Genomic DNA, 25,603 nt, shown 5'->3' on the forward strand with positions numbered 1-25,603 from the left:
GGACTTAGAGCTGAAGGAAAGCTTTGACAACATCTAGTCTAGTCCTTTCATTCTGCAAAGGAGAAAACAATCTCAGAAAGATTAAGTGACTTGTCCAGGGTCACACAATTAGCAAGTAACAGGGCAGAGATTTGAAATCAGGTCCCCATAATCAAATCTTCTATATCTTTCACTAGACTACCATGGGGGAGCTAGGAAGCACAATGGAGAGAGAGCTGGGCCTAGACTCAGGAAGATTCATCTTCCTAAATTCAAATCTGACCTCACTCACTTGCTAGCTGTGTGACCCTAGGTAAGTTAGTTAACCCTGTTTACCTCAGTTTCTTGATCTGTAAAATGGCAAAGCACTCCAGCATCTTTGCCAAGAAAGCCTCAAATGGGGTCATGTAGAGTTGGTCATGATTGAAACAACTGAATAACAAGATTATCACAGACATTTACTCTGCTTCTAAATCTCTGAAATTAAGATGAAGAATTCCTTCAGTTACCTGTTTAGTGCCTCAGATTCCTCACTCCCTTCCAATCTTAAAATCCAACCTTTCCTGCGCATCATTGTCTCAAGCTGATGCATCTACTAGAGCAACTGATGCAAAGGTACAGGTACCCCTCTTAGGATTCCCTACATAAGCTTTCCCCTACAAGTACATTTTTAGCCAATTACCATGTATTTACAGTGAGCATAATTATGCCTAATTACTTAATTAGCATGACTGTATGCAGTTACTAACTCTGAATATGTGATTATGTCAGTGAAGCATGGAAACAAATAAGGTCATAAGAACCTACAGGAAGGAAGAACATTCTGGCCCAGGGACTTAAAGGAAGGGAAATAGACTAGGGCATATTCTCCAGAAGGCATTGAATCCAGCCCCTTCAAAAGATTTATTGACATTGTCTCTAATGACAGACCATATCAGTAATTTCTAGGGTCTCAGAATGTTCAGGATGATTTAAGAGAAACACTATTTTCATAGTCCACTCTCCTGGTGGTAAAGAAATCCAGGAAGAAGTTAATTGAAGGCATTAGGAACTATGGGAAGGCAAAAATCATGACCAGTTCAAAACTCAATATCTAGTAAGTAGCAGAAGAACTCAGAATATGATCATAGACCATAGATTTAGAGCCAGAAGAGGCCTTAAAGGTCAGTGAATCTGACACCCTTATTTTACAAAACAGGAAACTGAGGACCAGAAAGTTTAAGTGATTTGCCCCAAATTACATAGGTAGGAAGATGAACCTAACTTCTCTGATTCCAAAGCTCATTATGCCCTTTTGCCCTGTACCCTGTACCTTGTACCACGCTGCCTCGGACCTGGGGAATGTCTTAGAACTTTAGTTTCATAGCACTAGAGGACCACAAGACCTGATGTAATATTTCCCAAGGTACTCCTTCCTGGAGGCTGATTTCCTTTCAACAAAAAGAGAAGTCAATGCATTCAAAAGAACCATCTCTTGAAGCTAAAGGTTCATCAAGCCTATTGACAACAGTAATCTAGTATTGATGCCTTCTGCATCTAAAGATAAGAGATAATAAAAGTCCAGGAGAGGAGGGGAAGATATTTAAGCCCCACCCAAATATGTTGTGGCACTAAATGACTTCCTATCAGTGAGAATATGGGAAGTACCCACTGGGCAAGAATGGCTACACATTACACATTCTCCTCACCATTGGTGATGCAGCAATCTAGCTGCATGGAGCTAGCTGCCACTGTGATTTTCCTAAGATGCAGGTCTGATAAAGTCACTCTCACTCAATAACCTCCAGTGTCTCCCTATCACTTTTAGATACAAATTGCTCTATTTGACATTTAAAATTCTTCATAACCTGACTCCTTACATATTTCTAATATGATGTCCTCTGAAGTTATATTGTATCTTTATATATGTACACACATATATACACAAACGCTTTTTCCCCATATGAATTGTCTACTTCATTTGAGTACAGATAGGGTTTCACTATGTCTTTGTAGCTACACTCATTGTCTACCACAGTACATGGTACCTAGCGGGCACTTAATAAATGCTTGACTGAACTCATAAAAACCCACCTAAGGTATAAATAGCTTGCAAGTTGTCCATAAATGTAAGTTATTATTCTCACTACTGTTATTATCTGCAATGAAAAAAATGAACCTGGGGGGTGGAACCAAGATGGTGGAGTAGAAAGACAGACCTGTAGAAGCTCCCCCACATAGCCCATAAGATACTTGTAAAAAATGACTCTAAACAAATTCTGGAGCAGCAAAAGTCACAAAATGACAGAGTGAAAGAGATTTCCAGCCCAGGACAGCTTGGAAGGCTGACAGGAAGGGTCTATCATACCAGGCACAGAGCAGAGTCCAGCCCAGTGTGGGCCGCATGGCACCATAGGGACAGGACCCAGAACAGACTTCAGGGGGCCGCCAGCAACAGCAGTTCCTGGATTACTTGACCCAACAAATGCCAAAGACAGCTTCAAAAGTCAGTGAGAAAGTTCCTTCACTGAGGAGAAGGGAACGCAGTCTGAACCACCAGCAGCAGCTGCTGCAATAGCAGCATCCATTTTTGGAGCCCTCCACCTAAAACCCCTGGGGGAATTGAGTAGCCAATCTGAATCTCAGCCCTGAATGTGGCCCTAGGATGAGAAGGCACTCTGGCACAGTGGAGCTGGAGGTAGATGTGAAGAGGGAATTCTACTCCCAGATTCTGGGCAGAAAAGTTTTTGGTTACTCCCAGACCAGTGCACAGGCCAGGAGAGGAGGAAACTCCTCTCCCTTGATTGAGCCACCTTGGAGGAACTGAGAACTTACAGGTCCCCAGAATATACCCTCCTCCCTACAAAGGACTCAAAAGTTAAGTAATTGGTTGGGAAAATGCCCAAAAAAGGGAAAAAAATAAGACCACAGAAGGTTACTTTCTTGGTGAACAGGTATTTTCTTTCATCCTTTCAGATGAGGAAGAACAATGCATACCGTCAGAGGTCATTTCTGCATCCAAAACCTCCAAAGTAAATATGCAATAGTCTCAGGCCATGGAAGAGCTCAAAAAGGATTTTGAAAATCAAGTAAGAGAGGTGGAGGAAAAATTCTGAAGAGAAATGAAAGCAGTGCAAGAAAATCATGAAAAGCAAGTCAACAGCTTGCTACAGGAGACCCAAAAAAAATGCTGAAGAAAATAACACCTTTAAAAATAGGCTAACCCAAGTGGCAAAAGAGGTCCAAAAGGCCAATGAGGAGAAAAATGCTTTAAAAAGCAGAATTAAGCAAATGGAAAAGGAGGTTCAAGAGCTCACTGAAGAAAATAGTTCTTTAAAAATTAGAATGGAGCAGATGGAAGCTAATAACTTTATAAGAAACCAAGAAATTACAAAACAAAACCAAAAGAATGAAAAAAATGAAAGATAATATGAAATATCTCATTGAAAAACAACTGACCTGGAAAATAGATCCAGGAGAGACAATTTAAAAATTGTGGGACTACCTGAAAGCCATGATCAAAAAAAAAAGACCACAGACATCATCTTTCATGAAATTATCAAGGAAAACTTCCTTGATATTCTAGGACAAGAAAGCAAAATAAAGATTGAAAGAATCCACCAATCACCTAATGAAAGAGACCAGAAAAGAGAAACTACTGGGACTATTATAGCCAAATTTCAGAGTTCCCAGGTCAAGAAGAAAATATTGCAAGCAACTAGAAAGAAACAATTTGAGTATTGTGGAAATACAATCAGGATAACACAAGATGTAGCAGCTTCTACATTAAGTGATCAAAGGGCTTGAAATATAATATTCCAGAAGTCAAAGCAATTAGGATTAAAACCAAGAATCACCTACCCAGCAAAACTGAGTATAATACTTCAGGAAAAAATGGTCATTCAATGAAATAGAGGACTTTCAAGCATTCTTGATGAAAAGACCAGAACTGAATAGAAAATTTGGCTGTCAAACACAAGAGTCAAGAGAAGCATGAGAAGGTAAACAGGAAAGAGAAATCATAAGGGATTTTCTAAAGTTGCACTGTTTACATTCCTACATGGAAAGACAATATGTGCAACTCTTGAGACTTTTCTCAGTATTTGGTAGATTGGAGGGATTATATATGTACACACCCACACCCACACATACATATAGACAGAGAGCACAAGTTGCATAAGAAGGGATGACATCTAAAAAAATAAAATTAAGGAGTGAGAGAGCAATGTATTGGGATGAGAAACGGAGAAATGGAATGGGACAAATTATCTCCCATAAAGGGGAAAGTAAAAGCTTCTTCAATGGAGGAAAAAAGGGAGGAGGTGAGAGGGAAAAAGTAAAGCTTACTCTCTTCACATTTGGTTTAAGGAGAGAATAACAGGCTCACTTAATCTGGTATGAAAATCTATCTTACACTACAGAAAAGTAGGGGAGAAGGGGATGAGTGGGGTGGGGGGATGATAGAGGGGAGGGCAAATGGGCGGAGGGAGTAACTAGAAGTAAACACTTCTGGGGAGGAACAAGGTCAAAAGAGAGAATAGAATAAATGGGGGCAGGTTAGGATGCAGGGAAATATAGTCAGTCTTACACAACATGACTATTATGGAAGTCATTTGCAAAACTACACATATATAACCTATATTGAATTGCTTGCCTTCTCAGTGGGGATGGGTGGGGAGGGAGGAAGGGAGGGAAGTTGGAACTCAAAGTTTTAGGAACAAATGTTGAGAATTGTTTTGCATACAACTGGCAAATAAGAAATACAGGTATGGGGTATAGAAATCTATCTTGCCCTACAAAAAAAGAGAGAAGATGGGGCTAAGGAGAGGGAGGGTTGTGATAGAAGGGAGAGCATACTGAGAGAAGGGGTAATCAGAATGCAAGGTGTTATGAGATGGGGGGAAGGGAGAGATGGGGAGAAAATTTGGAACTCAAAATGTTGTGGAAATAAATGTTGAAAACTAAAAATAAATAAATAAACATTTTTAAAAAATGAACCTATAATGAAAAAATTTTAAGCCCCATGACAGGAAGAGAAGGAGAGATGTCCATGTTCCCCTGATATGACAAACTGTAAGCAACAATCTATTTATGGGACCACCCTCAGAAGATCCATGTATTTATCTAAAGAAGAATATCAAAGAAAATAATCTCGTAATTCCCTAAACCTTCAAAACAGCCATGAAGAACAAATGTCCTTCCTGTCCCACCCCCTCCTTTCCACTTTCCTTCCTTGGCTTCAATTTGCCCAAATAGGGAAATCCCAGCCCAAACTCTAAGCGCCAGCTGCCCAGGTCTCCATTCACACAAATCGGGGCCTTCTGCTAAAGAGATAGCCAGTTTGTGCTGCTGCGGTACCAGCAGCTGCTGCAGGGAGGGGCCGCAACGTCAGAAACAAGGGAGCCGGTTTTCCATATTTCATCTATGAGTCCATTATGCTGAACTAAGTGGCTGGGAATAAACATTAGTCATTACCCCATACTAAGTGATGTTTGTTGGTATAAAGGGTGACAGAAATCTATATCATGCCAATGTACTATTAATACAGCATTAAGCACATAGACTCCTGGTTTCCCACTGTGGATGGAAAACTGGTATTAATAATTCCTCCTTCAGAAAAGGCAAGATCCAGGGCCAACTGAGTTTCTTGACATAAGGACAGGCCTAGGAAAAGGAGGAAAGAAGTTCTCTCTTAGGAAATGCTAGTACTGGTCATAAAACTATTGTTATGAAGATTATCAGTCCCAGAATCTACCCATCATCCTTTTAAGGAAGTTGGTGATAGAAGCCAGAAGATGTTATTGTGTGGGAGGGGGGAAAAGGATGAGGGCAGAAAGTGATTAAAGATTAAGAAAACAAAGTCATGTGCAAGGAGTGCCCTACTGAAACTTTTCAGAGAGTAGTCTTTCACCAAAAATGGTATTTCTGAAGGCAAGGAATGAAGGAAGAAAAAAGATTAGGAACAGCCATGAGAGTTGGGAAAATTCAAGAATATTAATACTGTGGCTGTGGAATCAGCCTGTTTTTTCCTGGGTATTTTTCCCCTCTCCTCCAGTCCTTATTGGGAGTCACTAGCTATTTCTCTTCTCTATAGCATTTCCAGGGCAGCTAGGTGGCAAAATGGATAGAGTACCAGCCTGGAGTCAAGAAGATGTGAATTCAAATCCAGCCTCAAACACTAGTTGTGAGACCTTAGGCAAGGCACTTAGCCCTATTTACCTTAGTTACCCCATCTGTAGAATGAACTGGAGAAGGAAAAGGAAAACCACTCCAGCATCTTTGCCATGAAAATCCCAAATGAGGTGATGAAAAGACAGATATGACTGAATAACAAACAATAGCATTTCCAGATGACATAAAGCCTGGGCTGTGGAACAATATCCCCGTAATGACTGGCACACTGTTTATTCACTCATGCTCACTGAGCACCTTTTACACTCATCGTTCTATGCTATGGGCTATGAGGGATAGCTAGCCATCAAGTCAATAAGAAATTAAGTGCTTATTATATACCAGACACTATGTTAAATGTTAAGAATACAAAGAAAGGCAAAAATAGTTCCTGGTCTCAAGAAGTTTATATTCTACTAGAGGACATAAATAAAAAATAATGCACAAAGGATCTTGCCTATAAGAAGCCTATTGATTTGTTTGGGAATCAAAATAAACATATATGAACAATTAAATGGCAGCAAGAGAGTTTTAAAAGAAAAACAAAAAGCTAAGAGATGTCACGGAATAGTATGTGATTATGTAATTAAATAAGTGATACATATAGTGTGTTTCACGAACTTCATGGGAAGGAGTAAATTGGAGAGGTCAGGACAGTCTTCAATGAATGAGACAGAAATTTAGCTGAGCCTTAAAGGCTGCGCGTGTGTTTGTCCTTCATTGCTAAAGAAGACCATGTCATCAGAGAAATGATGACATGACTTGCACTTGATTTTGTTTTGAGTGAGGGAGGGCTGTGCAGGTCACCAGCCTCACTTCTCCTCCACAGCCATCTGAATCCAGTGACCAGATATTCACCAGGATGACTGGAGATGAACCAGGATGAGGCAATTGGGGTTAAGTGACTTGCCCAACGTCACACAGCTAGTGAGTGTCAAGTGTCTGGGGTGAGACTTGAACTCACGTCCTCCTGACTCCTGCACTGGTGCTCTATCCACTGCACCACCTAGCTGCCCTAAGCCTTAAAGGATAAACATGATTTGGAAAGGTAGAGAGAAAAGGAGAGGATTTCAAAATTGGGGGAAAAGCAAGTAAGTAGTTAGAAATATACAGCTGCACTGTAGGAAAGAAGTCAGGGTCAGTGATATCAATCTTGAAGTTAGCCTAACAGAGAAGAAGGCCTAAGTCATGAAAGTAGATGAGGTTTTTGTTGGAGATAGTGCCCACTGAGAAGGGTTAAAGCCTAAAAACTGGAATTATGGCACCATCCAGTTAGTGGGTTAGAAAAGGAACCATTTTAAATAGACAATTTAAACAGACATTTTAAGTAGATGTTACTTAACATCTACTGTAACACACTTTGTTACACAGGCAAAAAGAGAATCACATTTTGAGGAGATGGGTAGTCAAAAGTGTCAAACAATACAAGATTTCAAGGAGAATAAAAAGTAAGAAAAGGATATTGGATTTGACAAGTCAACAATAGTGACTTCAGAAAGCAAATTTAGATAAATAGGAAGATTATAAGTCAGATTATAAAGGAGAAAGAAGGAAATAGATGATGATTAAACAGAAGCAGTAAGTGTTGTCTATATACTTCAAAAGGTGGAAGCTAATGGAAAGCAAAAATAAGACAGAATCTTGAAAGTGACTCAAGAGACTTTTGCTGGTCAGGGAGGATAATAAGGACTATGCATTCTTCAAGGGAAAAGAATAGAAAACAAAGGAGAAGAGGTTCAAGTTGCTATAAAAAACCTACTAGGTGGCATAATGGATAGAACCTTGAATCTATAGTCAGGAAGACTTGAGTTCAAATATGACCTCAGACAGTAATTATCTGTGTGACTTTGAGTAAATCAGTTAACCGCTATCTGCCTCACTTTCCTCATCTGTAGTGTGAGTAATAATAGCAGTTACTTCTTAGGTTTTTGTGAGGATAAAATGAAATAATATTTGTAAAGCACTTTGCAAATCTTAACATGCTAAATAAATGGTAGCTATTATTACGATTAGAAATAGATAGGGGAATGGAATTAGCCTTGAAGAAGGAGGGTACTTTTTTCTCAGAGGGCAGAGAGAAGGATGAGAGAAAAAAAATGCAGACAAAGATACTTTGAAACCAAAAGGAGGAAGTATTAAGGAACTCACACCAGATGGTCTCAATTTTCTCAACAATATCTGCTGAAAACAAAATCTGACTACATCAAAATTGAGGGCTTAAGAGGAATAGCAGTTTGGAATAACCACTATGGAAAGCAAACCTTAGAAATTGGAAAATATTGACTAAGATATATGGAAATGGTATATTTGAGCTCAGACAGTCACAATGTTGCTAGAAATGGCATTTAATCTCCCCCACACATGATCTAGACTGAAAATCCACTGCTTGATCCTGTAGAAACCACTCCAATAATTCTAACCTAAAGAGGTATAGCTATGTTGACCCCAAAATGTAGAATTAGGATCAAGGCTTATAATTGATTGGGAAGCAGATTTTAGCTCAATATAAGGAGAAATTTCCTAACAAGTTGGAATTGAATGGGCCACCTGTAAAAATAGTAAGATCTCTATCGCTGGATTCCTTCAAGCAAAAGCTGAGTGACTATTTCAAGTGACGTGGTAAAAAGGATTCCTACTTCAGAGAGGAATTATACTCGATGACTTCTAGTGCCCATTCCCAATAAAAAATTTCTTTATTCTTTGGTTATAGCTATGGACTAGGGTTTGAGGAGAAGAGGCAGAGAAGGAAGCCCTGATTTGGTAGTCATATACTTTGGGGACATACACAGCTAACCCATATTCCATTCTAAAGCAGAAGACTTTTTCATAAGTAACTGGGCATGCAGAAATAAATAGAGAATGAAAAATATGAGTCAAATTAATGGCATAGGAAGTGAGGGACAGACAAAATATCAAGTAAACAAATCATACCAGTAAGGGATTTGATTTGATGTAATCCATTCAACAGATATTTGTCAGGTGTTCCATATGGGCAAGATCATTTACAATTAAAACATAGGTAAAAAGAAAGAACTTTTGTCCGAGATCCACTCAACACTGGGGATATTTGGCTGCTGTAGCTTCAGGAAATAATGATACCTGGTATAGGGGCCCCTTTTTCCCTTCCAGAGTTACAAAGCTCGACATAAGAACAGCTCCTTGCGGGCAGGGACTGTATCTTATCCAAAGAGATCGTGTGTGTGAAAGTGTTTTCAAGCATCAAGTGTTATATAGATGTGAACTATGATCATTAATGTTGTCACTAGTATGCATCTTTGTATTCCCTGGTGCCTCACAGAATGTCTTGCCCATAATATGCTGATTAAATTGACATGTTTGTTGAATCATGCTGTGAGACCCCTGGGGATCCACAAAATGAGCATCCCTCCCCTCTTTCCCACCTCTCCTTCCCTCACCACTCCTCCAAAAGGAGGGACTGTAGTCTGGTCTGTAGCATCACAAAATGTACTTCACTGATTTATCTGCCAAGAAGCATTTGGATTTAATTATTTACGAGAGTGTCTCGTTGCACCCTAGGATGTGTCCTGGAGTCTATTCTCAGAGACTGATCAAGTCTTTGTAATCAGAGCCCTTGCTGCTGTCTCAGCTAGTAAATCTCTACTGAGAAGTGGGGTGCTCCCATCAGTGTGCCTCTGAATCATCTAGAGGATTAGCGTAAGGAAGAGGATTAGCCAAGTCTGGCTACTGCTCCTGTGTGTTGTTCTTCATACTACACGTGTTTTGGGGAGAAAAATGAGAACTTTTCCATGTCCTTTCATAGGGCAGAATGTAAGGGCCTTTCTTGTGTGTAGGTTATTCTACAATCAACAACCGTATTATTCTACCTTTCCTATAAGGTTTTTCTCCCCTCACCTTTAAGCCCCCTCAGGCTCAGGCTATTTTTCCCCTAGATAAGCCTCAATGCCAATTTTACATTCTGAGTCTTCATACAAATAATCCGGGAGGGACCCAATAAGCAAAAAACAAAACATCTACAAAAACCCATTATAAACAAGTCTCCAATTCTCCTAAAATCTAGAAGCTGCAAGGATGACATTATGCCCATGGTCCTCTATACGTTAGGAGGATAGTAGAGAGAGCACCAGATCTGGAATCAGAGGACCTGGGTTCAGATGTCACATCCACCACTAATTAGTTGTATAACCTTTGAGAAATTACTTCTCTATGCCTCAGTTTCCACAGCTGTAAGATGAAAGTGGTTAGACAAATTACTTTGAATTTCTCTATTCTATCATCCTTTGACTGACTGGCAAGAAACATCCAGGCCAAAGATCCCTCTAGGTCCTCCCTTCACCCCCACTTGTCAGTATTCTGCCAGTTTCAGGGTGTAATTTGTACACTGCATAAAGAGACTGTTTCACCACTGGCTTTTGATATGTTTTAAATAATGATCAGATTATTCTGCCCCTGGATCACAAAGGCTTAGCTAAAGTGAACATCTCTAACCAGTAGCTCTCAAATCCCTAATCAAAGACAGCTGCTTCCCCAGAAAGCTTATAATCATCAATCCTAGGATGAAATATGGTACCAATAACCCCATGAGGAAGCTACTCTCCCCATCACACCCAAGAAGGACCAGGAGTTGTCTAGAACAAGCCTGGTCTCTGGAAAGGGCTTTGAGCCAAAGCTATACCATTATTTTCACAGAACATGCCTAAAATATGGGTTCTTTCCTGCTCTCCTACCACCCCTCCTTCCACTGGCCATTGATACAGTCATTATTCAGAATCTAAGTTTCTTTCCTAGAACTAGGAGATAGCAAGTGTTTGAGCAGCAGCAGTATGGAGATGCAGATATCTACCACTGAACCAAACCCATTCCTTGGTCTCTTTCAGCTAGCTCACTGAAAGCTTTATCATTAAGAGAAAAGATTTAGGGAAGAGGTGCCAAATACCCATCCTACTGTGACCCCAAAATGAAAGGGCATTAGCAGTACTGAATAAACCTCCTTTCCTGAATCACTTTGACTAAGGTGTAAGAGAAATTAGGTGGCTGCCCAAACAAGAAGAAAAATCATCAAATGTTGCAGAATGCCTTCACTTTCAAATCGTTGAAAGATAGATGAGTAGTCTTGAGTATGTGGAACAGGGCAATGAAGTGGAGCTCACTTCACCTCTGTGGGCCTCAGTTTCTTCATCTTTCTTCTAACTTCAAGATTCCATTATCTATATATGGCTGAGTAACACTTGAGAAGCCTCAGACATTTGGACCCTCCAACCAAATGCCCAGACCTTTCTCCTGCAAAACTATGGGGGTTTGGTTCTTCTGGGCACAGAGTGTCTGGAGAGGAGATGTGGTCATGAGGGATAAGTACTGCCTTAGGAAAGGAGCCATTCAGGCAAGTCCAAGTGTCCAAGAAAGGGGCCAACAAGGAGCAGTGAGGCAAGAAGAAGAGATGCAAAGGGATGAGAAGGAACTGAGTCCTCTAAGCTAGATTGGGGAAGTGGCAAAGGGACTCCAGGAATGCTAGGAATCCTTATCTACCCATATGTATAACTAGTTTTGTGAGGAACACAGTCTGTAGCACACTCAAAGCCTAGACTTCCCACCATGAGGAGAAGCTTGAGTGGTTCGTCCTTCCCATTCATTCCTTCTCTATCATATCACAGGCTTTGAAAGAGCCCTGTTTACTCATAATATTGCACTCTGGCTTGACATAGATCATCTGCAGTAAAGTCACAGACCAGGTCACAGCCAGGATGTCTTGTTTTTTTCTTCCCTTCTCATCAGACCAGACCCTTTGCCTCTGACCTCTCTTCCCAATCTCCTCTGAGTTTTATCTGACTTGAGAAATAAATAGATCACCTTAGGGAAAATCATTGAGTGTACCCTGGAACAGGCAGGAGGGCAGGAGGCTACTGAAGGCAGCAGAAGGTAAAGCCCTCCCTCCACAGTGCTTTGAACCTTTTCCTCCCCTGCTGACTTGGAACACAATAGAGATTCTTCCTCATATCTGTTCCAGAGCCAGGCAGGGAGAGCCTATTTGGAAGTGGGCAGGAAGTGGTAGATGGCAGAGAATGAATCCCTAGTGCAAGAATCCCCAATCCTGGATCTTTGGCCAGACCAGCCCCCTCCCCCTCCGGAGGGGAACTCTTCTACCCAAGTACTCACACGTGTCAGGCTTGTGGCAGTTGTGTCCCTGTCGGAAGTACTGTGGGTTCTCAATGACAGGGATTCGAGTCATGCCAATCACCACTGTGTCAGGCCCGGCGTCCAGCGACGAGGGTGTGGTGATCCCATGGTTTATGTGGTGTAGTGGGCTAGCTGAATCCTCCTCACCGCTGATTACAGCCACTGGACCTGCACAAGTCACAATACAAAGAAAGTAGGGTCATCAGGCAAGGTTTGGCCCTGGCTCCAGCCCCACACCCACATCTGGTACATTTCTTATCCTCTCCCCAAACCACATGTCTAGAATAATAATACTGAAGACTGACATAGTGTGTGAAGGTTTACAAACTACTTTGCATGTTATTTCACTGATCCTTACCCTGGGAGGTGGATGCAGGAAACTGGGGTTGAAACATATTAAGAGACTTGCTCAGGGTCATATAGAACTCAGACTCAGGTCTTCCTGCCTCTAAGATCAGCACTGTTCCCACCACACTACCTATTAGCCTGAGGATGGACCCCAATGAGAAAAGCCTCTACTGATCCCTAGATATTTCTCATAATAGCTCAAACTGAGAGACAGAATCAGGGAACCAGGAAGTCTATATCACAAAAAGAAAAGAAAAATGATTAAAAGAGCCACCAGCTTATATTACATTAAAAAAGAAATAGCACAGGCATGGAATACTGAGAAGTACAACTCACTTCTCTAATAATCTACTTTACTAAATGCAATACAAAAAAGAATTCTCCAAGTCAATAAAAGCAAATGATCCAGATAGGAGAAAATAAAGGAGGGGTGGGTAACTCAGACTTATTGACCAATTCAGATATCAGAATCATAGTTCTCATAGAATCAGAGATTTATAGAGGCCATCAGGCCCAATCTCCTTATCTTAAAGGAAAAGTAAAATGAAGTGAAGTGAAATGTCTTGCTTGTCACATAGTTATAAGTGACCAAGGTGGGATTTGAACCCTGGTCTCTTTAGTGTATGCCTTCCATTATTCTTGCACACCCCTCTGTTTTGAAAAAGAACCATATACTTAAACCTGAGGGTAAATGCAAAAGAGTATAATGACAGTGCCAGGAATACTAAAAGAAAGAATAAACTTATATTAACTAAAAAAAAAAATCCTTTCTGGAGTTTTACTTAGCATTTATGTTGTAGGCAAGAGAACAGTGCAAGAAGTGATAAGACTTTAGGGGGGGTGAATGATATAACAATACCCACTAAGAGAGAAGGCAGAGCTGTTCAATTTCCATTTGCTTCTGTTTTCTCTCCCAAGAAATATGATAATAAGACAAAAAATAGATAATTAGTCTATTGAAAACCAAGATAAGTGGGAAACTATTAGAAGAGCACCTAATTGTCCTTTATGAATTTGTCACCTAGCACTGATGAACTATATCCAAGGTTACTGAGAAAACTTGTGGATGTAGATATGATTGCTGAGCTACTTTCTCTCTCTCTCTCTGTGTGTGTGTGTGTGTGTGTGTGTGTGTGTGTGTGTGTGTGTGTGTGTGTGTGTGTAAGAGAGAAAGACAAGATAGAGACAGAGAGAGGAAAGAGAGATATAGGGGAGACAGAAGGTGGGGGTGGGAGATAAAGAGTGCTGTAGGGGAGAGGAGAGAGAGAGCCAGAGAGACAGAGACAGACAGACAAATGTTCCAGTATTTAAAAAGGAAAAATTTGATTCCTCTAACCCTAGAGGAGTTTGACTTCAATTCCTGGCGAGATTCTAAAACACATTATTAAAGAGATCAATCACTGATGGATTGATTAATAAGATGGCTTGTAAATACCGGGAAAGGGAAGTGATGATCATTATAACTCAGAACGAGTTAATCAAGAACAAGTCATACCAGACTAACCTCATTTCCTTTTTTTGACAATGTTATTAGATAAGTTGAGCAGGGTACCATCATAGCTCAACTTCATCCTATATTTTTTCATTATAAACCTTTTTTGTAATATTTTATTTTCCCCAATTACATGTTAAAGCATTTTTAACATTTTAATAAAAGTTACGAGTTAGAAAACATGGAGTTGCATGACCTAGATGACAGTATAGTTAGATGAATTCAACTGTTTAAATGACTAGGAAAAAAAACCATGCTTATATGATTGATTTCAACCTGGTGGGAGATTTCTAGTAGAGTGCTTCAGGGCTCTATCCTTGGCCCTATTTCGTTCAATATTTTTATCAGAGATTTGAATGAACATTTAAATAGTACAGTTACCAAATTTGCAGATGACATGCATCTGGAAGATAGTTAATGCGCTATATGGAAAAAAAAACTGGAATCCAAGAAAATCTTGACAAGTTAGAATGATAGTCCAAATCTAATGAGATAAAATTTAGTAGTGATAAAAATAAAGTATGTTGGAAAGAGCACCAGAGTAAGAGTCAGGAGACTTGGTTTCCAGTCCTACTTCAGCTGCTTACTTGCTAGGAAATCAGCAGGTCATTTAGCCCTCTAAGTTGGTTTCCTCCTTTGTAAAATAGAGGATAATCACACCTTCCCTGGCTTACATCACAAATAATTTGAGAGGGCAAATTGATATATTTGAAAGAACTCTAAAAAAAATTCTAAAATAAGCAGAAGTATTATTATTTATTAATTTAAAATGTATGCTCCTACTTCTTCCAAAGCAAGGATCCGAAGCAAGTTATGATTTGTCTCCATAGGATTTTTCTAATGGGAGAGTCAGGAAGATGGGGAAATGCACAAAGCATATTTTACAGTTGCATGTGGTTTGCATCTTGTTTGCATATTGTTTACATCTGTATGAACTATGCAATTTACTCTCAGTCAATCTTCCTTGCTCTTTCCTTCTTTCCACAAATATTTATCCAGCACCTGCTACATGCTAAGCACTGTGCTCAGTGCTTTGGAGGAAACAAAGACAAATAATTTTCAAGTTAAAATGTTATTATCACTATGTTGAAGATTGTCATTTCTTGATTTTTCTCTTCTCTGTTCCTCCTCACCTGTCCAAATCATTCACCCAGACCCCCAAACCACAAATGTACAGCACAAAGGAAAGAGACGGATAAAAGGCAGAGAAGTGTGAAGGGCAATGATAAGGGCCATCAAAACCACTTGTCAGGATTTTTTAGAGGGGTTTCCTTCATCAGCCATTGATTTGAGTTAGACTTCTAAGGTTCCATCCAACTCTAAACCCCTATAACTCTATGAAAATATACATCAAATCTCTAACGACCTAATGAAGAATTCTAGACTAAGACAACAAAAGCCTAGGGTAAGCCCTGATGCACCAACTCAAATTTCCCAGATGGCCTCAGGTAACACTATAAAGTTTTCCACTCCCATTCCCTACAGCCATCCCTAATCTAAGAGAGAGGCCCAGGGGTATGGAGGTGGGGGGAAATTAAAACGCGTTTCCAAAAGGAAGCTTATGAGGTAAATTAGCAGAGTATTATGTACTACCCAACAGCGCTGTTGATAGTACAATATTTTGATAGACATGTGTGGCAGCGCTGTAAACTGTACCAGCTGGAATTGTTTGTGGCTCAATGAACCCTCAATTAAAAATGGCCACTCTACTAGACACGTGGACACCAGACAAAGTACATGCTGTGATTTGGTTTTTAGACTCAAAAAACATTTCCAATGCAAAAAATCCATTGCCAACTTGTCAGAGGTAATGGAGAAAATGGTTTCCATTGACAAAGTGGTAGACAAAGTTTCAAGAAAGAAGGAAGGGTACCTGTAAAGCTAGGAGAAAGAGAAAACCAGCAAATGAAACTTAATGGCCCTCCATTTTACCCGACAAGCATCAGAAAGCTTTGGCCCAGGCCATGACAAATGTTGGAATCTGTCAGAGATTATGTGAAACAGCTGCAATACATTGTTGCCTAAATGCTTGTAATAATTTTTTTGCCCAGCAATAAAATCGGTTTCTCAGGGACCCATTGCAAGGTTTGCCTCTTGAACAATCTTCTTAGATAATGCACAGGCCTGATGAATGACAAAAGGAACTGTTCTCCTGAAAGTCTAGTAGTAGGGCCATGCCATTGATTTGGTTCAGTTTAGTTTCAAGCCTGCCTGAATACAGTGGTATGGACTAAATGACATCTGAAGGTCTCCCTTAGTGCTGTTTCTATAATAAGCATCTCTTGAGGGATCCTCTCTGAATAGTGAGCGTATTTCTGTTTTCCTATAGACATTCACCCTTTCCTAGTCTCTTCTATTTCCCCTCCCCGTCCTTTCTCTCTCAGACAAATAAAATCTTTAAATTAGAACAAAAACAACTGCCCAGTCTTCTAAAGAGTCAGGTCTATCTCATTTCCTCTTTAATTATCTCACTTCTGTTCAATTTGACTGACACGAAATAAGCATCTTTTGTATACACAACACTATGGCAGACACTGGGAAAGACAAAAAAGTTCAGGTAAGAAATGGTGGTGTGGATGATGTGGATTATGGTAATATGGTCCCAGCCTTCCGGAACAAAATGTGTAATAGGGTGATAAGATCCTAACACAAATAACCAATGGGAAGAATATCACATGCCCTAGGTAGAGAACACAGTGAAGTCTGGTTGGGGGGCGGGGGGAGGGTACATCATAAAAATAGCTGCTTCAGAAATCTATGCCTCAACACATTTATCTTATAGGTCAGAAAACTATAACCCAGATAGTGAAGTGACTTGCCATATAGCAAGTTGGTAACAGAGATAGAACTCAATCGGAGGTCTCAGTTACTTAGTGGCAGAGCCAAGTACTTAAACTAAGGTGTCTGAGTTCCCAGTCTGAATTTTTCCACTATACCATGCTGCCTTTATTATACACTACCTTGTATAGTTTTTTTGTTTCACATGATTGTGTCTGGCAATCCCCATTAGACTACATGCTCCCTGAGGTATGTATCAAGGCTTAGACTTCTTCCTTATTTCTCATTGTGCCTAGTAAAGTAAAAACACATAGGGGACACAATATAATCTTCAGAGAATCACAAATCTAAGAACTGGAAAAGCCTCCAGTGGCCAAGTGATCCAACCTGTAGCTGAACAATTATCCCTTGTACAGCACTCCCTTAACACATCATCTATTAGAGCTTGAATTCAGAGTTCCAATGAAGAGAAAATAGAAATTGATTGCTTCCCATGGCAGCCTGTTCTACTCTGGGAGAGCAACTATAATTGTTAGGAAGTTGGATTTCACTTCTGTATAAAGCTAAAATCTGCCTCTCTGAAACTTGAACCCATCATTGTTCCTAGTTCTGACTTTTAAAGCCAAGCAGAACAAATCTAGTTCCTGATTCATATAACAGCCCTCCAAATATTTGAAGACAACCATGATGTCTTTCTCAAATCTACCCTTTGGCAAGCAAACATCCCTGGTTCCTTCCTTTGATCCTCATGTGGCTTGTTCTCCAGTCATTTCACCATACTTTTTGCCCTATTCTAGACATCCTACAACTCATCCATCTTTACTATATTGTGGTGTGTATGACAAAAAGCAGAACACTATACATAGCCTTATCAGAGCACAGCATAGTACAAATATTACTTTTCTCATACTGGATACTATGTCCCTCATACTACATCCTGGGATGGAGATAGCTTTTTGGCTGCCATTTTACATGACTGAGATTGACACTGTTGACATTTTGTAACCCACTAAAACCACCAGATATTTTTCAAACCAGCTGTGGTCTTTCCCTTCCCTCTCCATTCTGTATTCATGAAGCTGATTTTGTCAACCCAACAGGAGAATTTGATGTGTATCCATATAGCATTTTATCTTATCCAATCCACCCCATCATACTAACCTGCCAAAATCTTTTTTGGTCCAGACTCTTTTAAACAACATGTTAGATATCCCTCCAAGCATTATGTCAGTGGAAATTTTGGCAAATGTTATCCATGCCTTTATCCAAGTCATTGCTAAAAGTGATGAACAATGCTGAACCTAGAACTGATCACTGGGGAACTACACTAAAGACTTTTCTCAAAGTTGAAATCAAATGATTAGTGGCTACTCTTTAGGTCAGGTCATTGAATCAATTCCAAATTCATATAACTAGCCTGTGTGTCTTCATCTTTTTCATATATAGTATAAGAGATATCGTCGTATCTTTTGCTGAAATCTGTTTCTACAGCATTCCTATCATCTACCATTTTAATCAGCTTTTAACAGAAAAAAGTAAGAAAGAAAGAAAGTCTACATAGTCTGGCATGACCTATTTTGATAAATAATTTTAAAAAACAGACTGACTTTTAGTCTTTCTTGCTTTCTAAGCATTAACAAGCTTAGTAAGATGTTCTAGAATGTTACAAGACTAGTCCACAATTTGCAAAATCCATTCTGGGGTTGTTTTTTTGTTATTTTAATGGGATCAAATATTTGCCATTTTCTAGTCCTATAAAGAGTTAAGTCAAGAAGCATTCATTAAATGCTTACTGTGTTCTAGGCAGTAAGAATCTGAATGCAAGCAAAAAGGAAGACAGTTCCTCCCCTCAAAAATCTTTCAGTCTAACAGGAAAGACAATACAGAAAAGGAAACTGCAAAAGGGGGAGAGAAGATACTGGGGGCAGGGGGTTGCATGGCACAAAAGTACAGAGAAGTCCAGCCTGGTAGGAATTGAAGAAATGGTTGGTCTGGTTCTCTCACTAAATGGAGCTTTTGGAAGGAGCCCTCTACCCGCCAATCAGAGGGAGGGGTCTCAGGGGCAGAGAGTACTTTTGAGGAGTGAGTTTCTGAGCTAAAATGAAGAGGTACAGAGATTGGGCCATTCTCCAAGATCTTTCAAAGCTCACACACACACACACACACACGCACACACGCACACACACACACACACACACACACACACACACACACACACATTCCTTTAAAATAAGATACATTCTTTCCAGAGCCTTTGTCAAGTGGCAGTCATGAGTCCCTGCTTACCAAGCCTCAAGGAAATCTATGAAGTCAAATCTGCTTCCTATAGTTCACCCCCACATATTACCCATTCTTTATATGTATTTGTACATAAATATACGAGATCCTATGTTTTATTGCAATCTCCCTTCTCAAATATTATCTTCTGGGAATCATTGGTCCTCTCTTTGGCTATTCTTTCTGCCATACATGCTTCCCTGCGTGGCACTAGGCTCATCAGATCAATTCTTTTTCAATTTAAGTCCCACCTGATTAAATTTGCAAGCCTTCAGGCAAATATGATTTTTAGCAGCCCTTGTTAGGTATAACCCATCGTTTGCCAAGGCAATCTCCAGAAAAAATACTCTTCTCAAACATTAACCTCTCAGGTAGCTGTATACTTACCAAATGTGTCTTTCACTTCAGAAACTCCTACTTGCAAACAGTGGCAGTGATAAAAACACCACTTGTGACCTCCAAGATATTTAGCTTTTTGGCCAGGACTTCATCATTCTTAGCCACATTTTCTAGCTTCCCTCCAGAGGTAGCATTTATCCCCACATGAATCATCAGCAGTGGACAACAGTTATCACATTTGATAATTTTTGTGGGGAGGGAATGGGTCTGGCATATCCCTAATGCATCCAATGCATGCCTCAGGAAAATAACCTATCTTTACATTATTTCTATTAAATAGAGTTCTCTGTCTCAGATCCTTAATTGATTACCACTTCTTTAGGCTGTGGAGGGGGGTGCTTAGTGAGTGGTTGGCATTGGTCTCTAAATGTGCAATGACTCCTTTGATGCCCTGGATAGAAACAATAGGATTGTTTAAGGCAGAGAAAGACTTAGTAGCAATTAAGCCAGGGAGTATAGACACATCCCTTCAGAAATCATCTCCAATTCTATTGGAAGCAAAAGTATGTGACACAGGGATTGTAACTGAGAAGAACTTAACCTTCTTCAAGGACTTAGAGGAGATTCAAAGTCCATTCAGTTCCAAGTTCCACATCTACTACTTGTGAAAGATACTCTACCAATCTCATAGTTTATTATTATCTATAATGGTTGGAATTTGCTGCCTAGGAATGAGGAAGGGACTGGTAAATTCTTTAAGGAATTTTTAGACACAGCGAATCTATGTAGATGTCATGGTGCCTCCCAAAACTGATAAATGTTTTCCCTAAATTGTTACCACACCCCAAAGATGCTCAATCCACTGTCCACCCACTGACTTCTTCCTACACATACTCTCACTTGTGCATAGTACTACTGTCCATTCAACCCAAAGGCTGAGAACCCAAGAGTTTACTAGAACTCTGTGAAGACCACAAAGCTAAAACAATGCCTCTGTCCATGTGGACCACTTTCCTTTCCTCTCTTCCTCTTTTTGCCCACTATATTTTGAGACATCTCTCACAATCAAACAAAAACAAAAAATCTTAATGAAGCATGGAGACCCTGAAGGGGGAAGCACTTCCTCTTCCTATCTTAATAAACAGGGCACAGAATCTTATTAAAATACTGAAGGAGAAAAGAAAAATGGAGAAAACCTCAGATGTCTAGGGAGTTGTCTTCTATTTTCCTGAAGCTGCCAGAGGCTAAGCAGGTCAAGAAAATGAGTAAAGCCTCCTGTATCTGAGTTCCCGATACACACAGAGACCATCTTTTACCTGCTCCCTGCTTCTCTCCTGTCACTAATCCATTTCTAATTGCACAATTACTTTATTATGTAGCTCTAATAAACAAAAAGAAATAGGAAAAAAAACTACCTTGAAGCCTTTTTACTAAGTTCAAGCTTTTAAAAATACTCTGCAAGGGGATACAGCTCTCTTCACATTAATCTCTTCTTCAACCTGTTGGGTTTTGTTGTTGTTATTTTGAGACATGCAGTGGTCTTTGTTCTTCTAAGCTTAGAATAATAGATAAATTGGGTAATTAGGGAGAGCCTGATGCTTCCAACAGGTGTTTATTTGTTTTTCTTTCCCTATAGCAAGATAGACCACACAGAATCTCCATGCTCTCATACCTTTCTTTCCTGTCTCTCCTTTTGTCAGAGGATACACTCAGAGATCCCACACAGTGGGATCCCCTTTTGGGTTCTTTTCCTAAACACACTAAATTAAAATGATAAGAATAACTGATCTGGCTCTTCTGTGTCAAGAAGAGCTCAAATCTGATATGACTAGACCACAGGGATACCAAGACATGGGCTCCTCAAAGTAAGGAGAGATATGACCTAGAGGTTCTTAGAATGCCCTTCTAGGTCCTAAAAAAGGCCTTTATCAATTAACCATGGGTAAATCTAGCAGGGTCTGAGACAGGAGGGGTGAGTAACAAAGGAGAATGCTCAACAAATAGCACCTTCCTAAATAAAATCATTCATACCTAAGGGCCAAGTCTGGACTGTTCCAAAGGCATCTACCAAGTAACCTGGTGCCAGAGTCAACTTTTGCATTGGAGAATGGGGTACAAGAGTCCACAAGGTCCATTTCTGCCCCTTCTGTATGCCAATATATGGGATACTGCTGAAATCAAAATGATATGATAGCTAACACATTAGACAGCAGAGTCAGAATGGAAAAAAGATCTTCGATCCACTGGACCAAATTTGATATGATAAATTTTAATCAAGATAAACATAAAGTTTCACACTCATATTCCAAACCATCAAATTCTCAAATACAAGATAGAAGATGCATAGCCAGGTAGAAGAAGTTCATCTGAAAAAAATCTGAGGGTCTGAGGAATCTGCAGGCTTAACATGATTCCAGAATACAATATGTCAGTCACAAAGGAGAGTCTCATCCTAAACTGCATTAAGTGAGGCAAAGAATCTAAGGAGACGTTGACTTTCCTGCTGTATTCTGACATGGTTAGAACACATCGGGGATACTGCAAAGACATTGAGAGAATGTAATCTCCTTGAGGATAAGGGATATTCCTATCTTTGTTTTGTCTTTGTATCCCCAGCACCTAGCATAATTTCTGGCACTTAGGAAGGACTTAATAATGTTTGTTGACTGACTGATCAATTAATGAATAAGCTGAAGAGCTTAAAGGATATTAAAAAATCTTGTGTTCATGTCATATGAACAACTAAATGGCACAGTGGATACAGAACTAGGCATGAAATCAAAAAGACCTAACATCAAATCTGGCTTCACAAACTTACTAGATATTTGACGGTGGGCAAGCCTATTAACTGTTGCCTGCCTCAATTTCCCCATCTGTAAAATGAAGACAATAATATCACCTGCCTCCCGAGCTGTTGTGAAAGCAAAAAGAAATATTTGCCAAGTACTTTGCCAACCTTATAAATGTTAGCTATTATAATTAATTATTGATAATAAAAATTAATAACAATAATGGTAGCTGGCTTTAATGTAGCACTTTAAGGTTGGCAAAGCGTTTGACAAACATTTCTTTTTATCTTCATAACAGCTCTGGGAGATAGGTACTATTATTAATAATTATGATTAATAGTAGTACAATTGATTGAAGAAAGTAGAGCTGTTTAACCTGGAGAAGACCAGATTTATTACTGTTATGCTGAAGGGGGATTAAACTTGTTAAGATATGCTAAAGAAAACAAAATTAGGAAAAGTGTGTAGAAGTTGAAAAATGACTAACTTATGATTTTTAAAAGGAAAATTTCGAATAGGCTGCCTCTGGAGGTAGCGAGTTCCTTGACTTTGCAAATCTTAAAGCAAAGGGTTAGATGAACACTTGCCTGATATGTTGTAAAGGGGAATTGTTATTCAGGAGAGAGATAGAATAAATGGGTCATTGAGGGCCCTTCAAATTCTAAAATTCTGTGTATGATTGAATGTGTGTGTGTGAACCCTGAAAATTCTATCCAGTAGCCTGATATGGAAATTTGTTTGGTATCCCAACTCTACCAGAGAATTTTATTTCAAAAAACTATCTTGAGTTTGATCTTTATAGACTTCAGTATCTTATACTTTGTAAGATAAAGGATCTCAAAATTCTCTTGAAATAAATTATGATTTGCTGGCCTCCATGATCCTAGATGAGTGAATGGAACACTCTGAGCGATGAAGGACAAAATAGTAAATTCTACACGGGCAAGACTATTTCATTCAGTCTTTGTATTCCTCCTCAGTAGAATTCTCTGAACAAAGTACTGAATAAATGATTGTTGAATTAAATATATCAAATTATACTGAAAGACAAAAGGTTAAATGTCTTTAAAGTTACAACAGAACTAAACCTCAATGGACTGACCCAATCAGGATAATCACTACAGAAGATTCATCTATGGACAATTCCCTATTACACAAATCTTGGTTTGTCTATAAAGACAAAGTCCACTCCTATATAAATCATAGAACTGAAGGCCAAAATGGATCTCAATAAATCCCTTTAGTCTAGCCAGCCACCTCCATGCTCTATCTGGCAGGCAATGAGCCAGCCCTCTCCTCCTCTTCCAGAAAGCTCTTTCAGGAAGGAGAGTACACACGCATTATTCCAGGATTTGACAAATTCACAGTTGTATAAGCATCTTTGATTCAGACAACATACTATCAGACACACACACACATACACACACACACATATACACTCCCATAGCAAACGCACATGGCAAACACTGAACTGAAAAGCCCTCAGCACTGTGATTTACTTCAAAATATCTCCTTCTCACAGTCTGATTGAAAGCTAAGCATTAATCCTCAACTCCTCAAAGTGCTAGGTCAAGACCACCAATTGGTGAAAAAGAGTCTCCTAAATCCTGTAGTTCATCCAGGCCAGTATACAGTATAAAAACAAACCTGGATGTGCTTTGTGTTTCCTTAAAGTCTCCAAAAGAAAAGGACAGTCCTGACCTTCACATTAAAGAAACAGTTTAAAAATCCCAACCTTTTTCCACTGATAAAAATCAAACACTGATTCATCCCTGGGGGTAAGCTTCACACCAACAAAGCTGGAATGAGAACTCATAAAACAGAGTAAGTGAAAGCACAACAAATACAATTAAAAATCCGGCAGTGCTCAGAGTGGGATTCCATTTACTGTCTCATAAAAAGAGCTTTGTCCTTAGAGGCAAACAAAAGGAAATCAATTTCTTAATTTTTATTGGCAGGTGTGGGCCATGGGCCAAGAATGTATGTGCTGTGCTCAGAAGTCGGGGCTGGGGAGCCTGGGAATCAGCACATGGCTCACTGCTGCCTCTATTTCCCTGGGGCAGATGTTTCTGATTTCTTGCTATCCTGACATTGCATTGACATCAGAACGTCCAGGGCACTGTGAACCCTCAGTGTGCTTGATTTTTCTCTTTCATTTCTAAAAATATAATCTCCTCTTTCCTGGATAAATTCCTATACAATAAAAATTTAGTGTTTTCCTTTATAAGACATGGGGGCTTTTCAACCTTCCTGGTGTGATTTGAATCAGCACTGGTCATGAAGTGACTGTAATGTGGCTGCTGCATGACCTCAAGAAGTAAGTGATCAATCCATGAAGGATAGGCCAGTGGGTCAAAATTCTACCCTCCTTGCAGCAGCCAATCACAGGGATTGTCTCCAACACATGAAGAAAGATATTATTACTATTCCTTTGGATATATGAGATAATTACAATACAAAAGAGAAAGGAAGGGAAAGGGAATAAGCATTTATATAGTGCCGAATGTGTACAAGGGGAAGTGAGGTGGCACAGTGGATAAAGTGTTAGGCCTAGAGTCAGGAAAACTCATCTTCACAAGTTCAAATCTGGTTTTAGATACTTACTGTATAACCTTGGGCAAGTCACTTAACCCTGTTTGCCTTAGTTCTTCATCTGTAAATGAGGTCAAGAAGGAAATGGCAAATTACACCAGTATCTTTGCCAAGAAAACCCCAAATGGGGTCATGAAGAGTTGGACATAAGGGAAATAACTGAACAACAACACACAGTAACACTATGTAAAAAATGGCTTGATGATTTATCCAAGGTGATGTAGAATGACTGACTTGGAGATAATATTATGATGCAAATTTCTTAATTCATGAGCTCTGTCTACTCTTCAAGCTGGGATCCATGTTATACAAACATGAAGGAGTGATAGAAGGCAGATGGTACACTTTGGACATCACTGGATTGGTAGTTTGAGGACCAGAGTTCAAATCCCCTTCCTCAGGTATCTATTACCTTTGTGACTCTGAATCAGTCACTTAACCTTTCTAGGCTGAGGTTTCAAATAAAGAGGTTAAACTAGATGACCTCTCAATCTATAAGCCTGAGTCCTTCTTTTTTGGAATTTTTCTGAGTGACTAGTTAATAATCTTTACCTCAGTCCTTTGATGATTTATGAGGGAAAGATATATTTCACTTTGTACTCTGTGTCATGCTTGGATTACTTTCTGTTTGATTTATCTCAGACTTTACTGGCAGCCAACTGACACGGTTGATGGAGTACTGGGCCTGTGAGTCAGGAAGACTTGA

General features: G+C 39.6%; 1 protein-coding gene across 3 annotated transcripts in view; it reads right to left on the minus strand.

Annotated features, from left to right (window-relative positions):
* The window catches only part of NTRK3 (neurotrophic receptor tyrosine kinase 3), a 469,793-nt gene that overhangs the window by 163,644 nt on the left and 280,546 nt on the right, over positions 1–25,603 (minus strand). For all 3 annotated transcript variants that reach the window (XM_072617797.1, XM_072617787.1, XM_072617806.1), the window contains one exon: positions 12,262–12,450. In XM_072617797.1, the coding sequence (XP_072473898.1) occupies positions 12,262–12,450 (189 nt within the window). The remainder of the gene's footprint in view (positions 1–12,261; positions 12,451–25,603) is intronic.

Source organism: Notamacropus eugenii, chromosome 1, assembly GCF_028372415.1.
Source record: "Notamacropus eugenii isolate mMacEug1 chromosome 1, mMacEug1.pri_v2, whole genome shotgun sequence".
In the NCBI taxonomy this organism is placed as follows: domain Eukaryota; kingdom Metazoa; phylum Chordata; class Mammalia; order Diprotodontia; family Macropodidae; genus Notamacropus; species Notamacropus eugenii.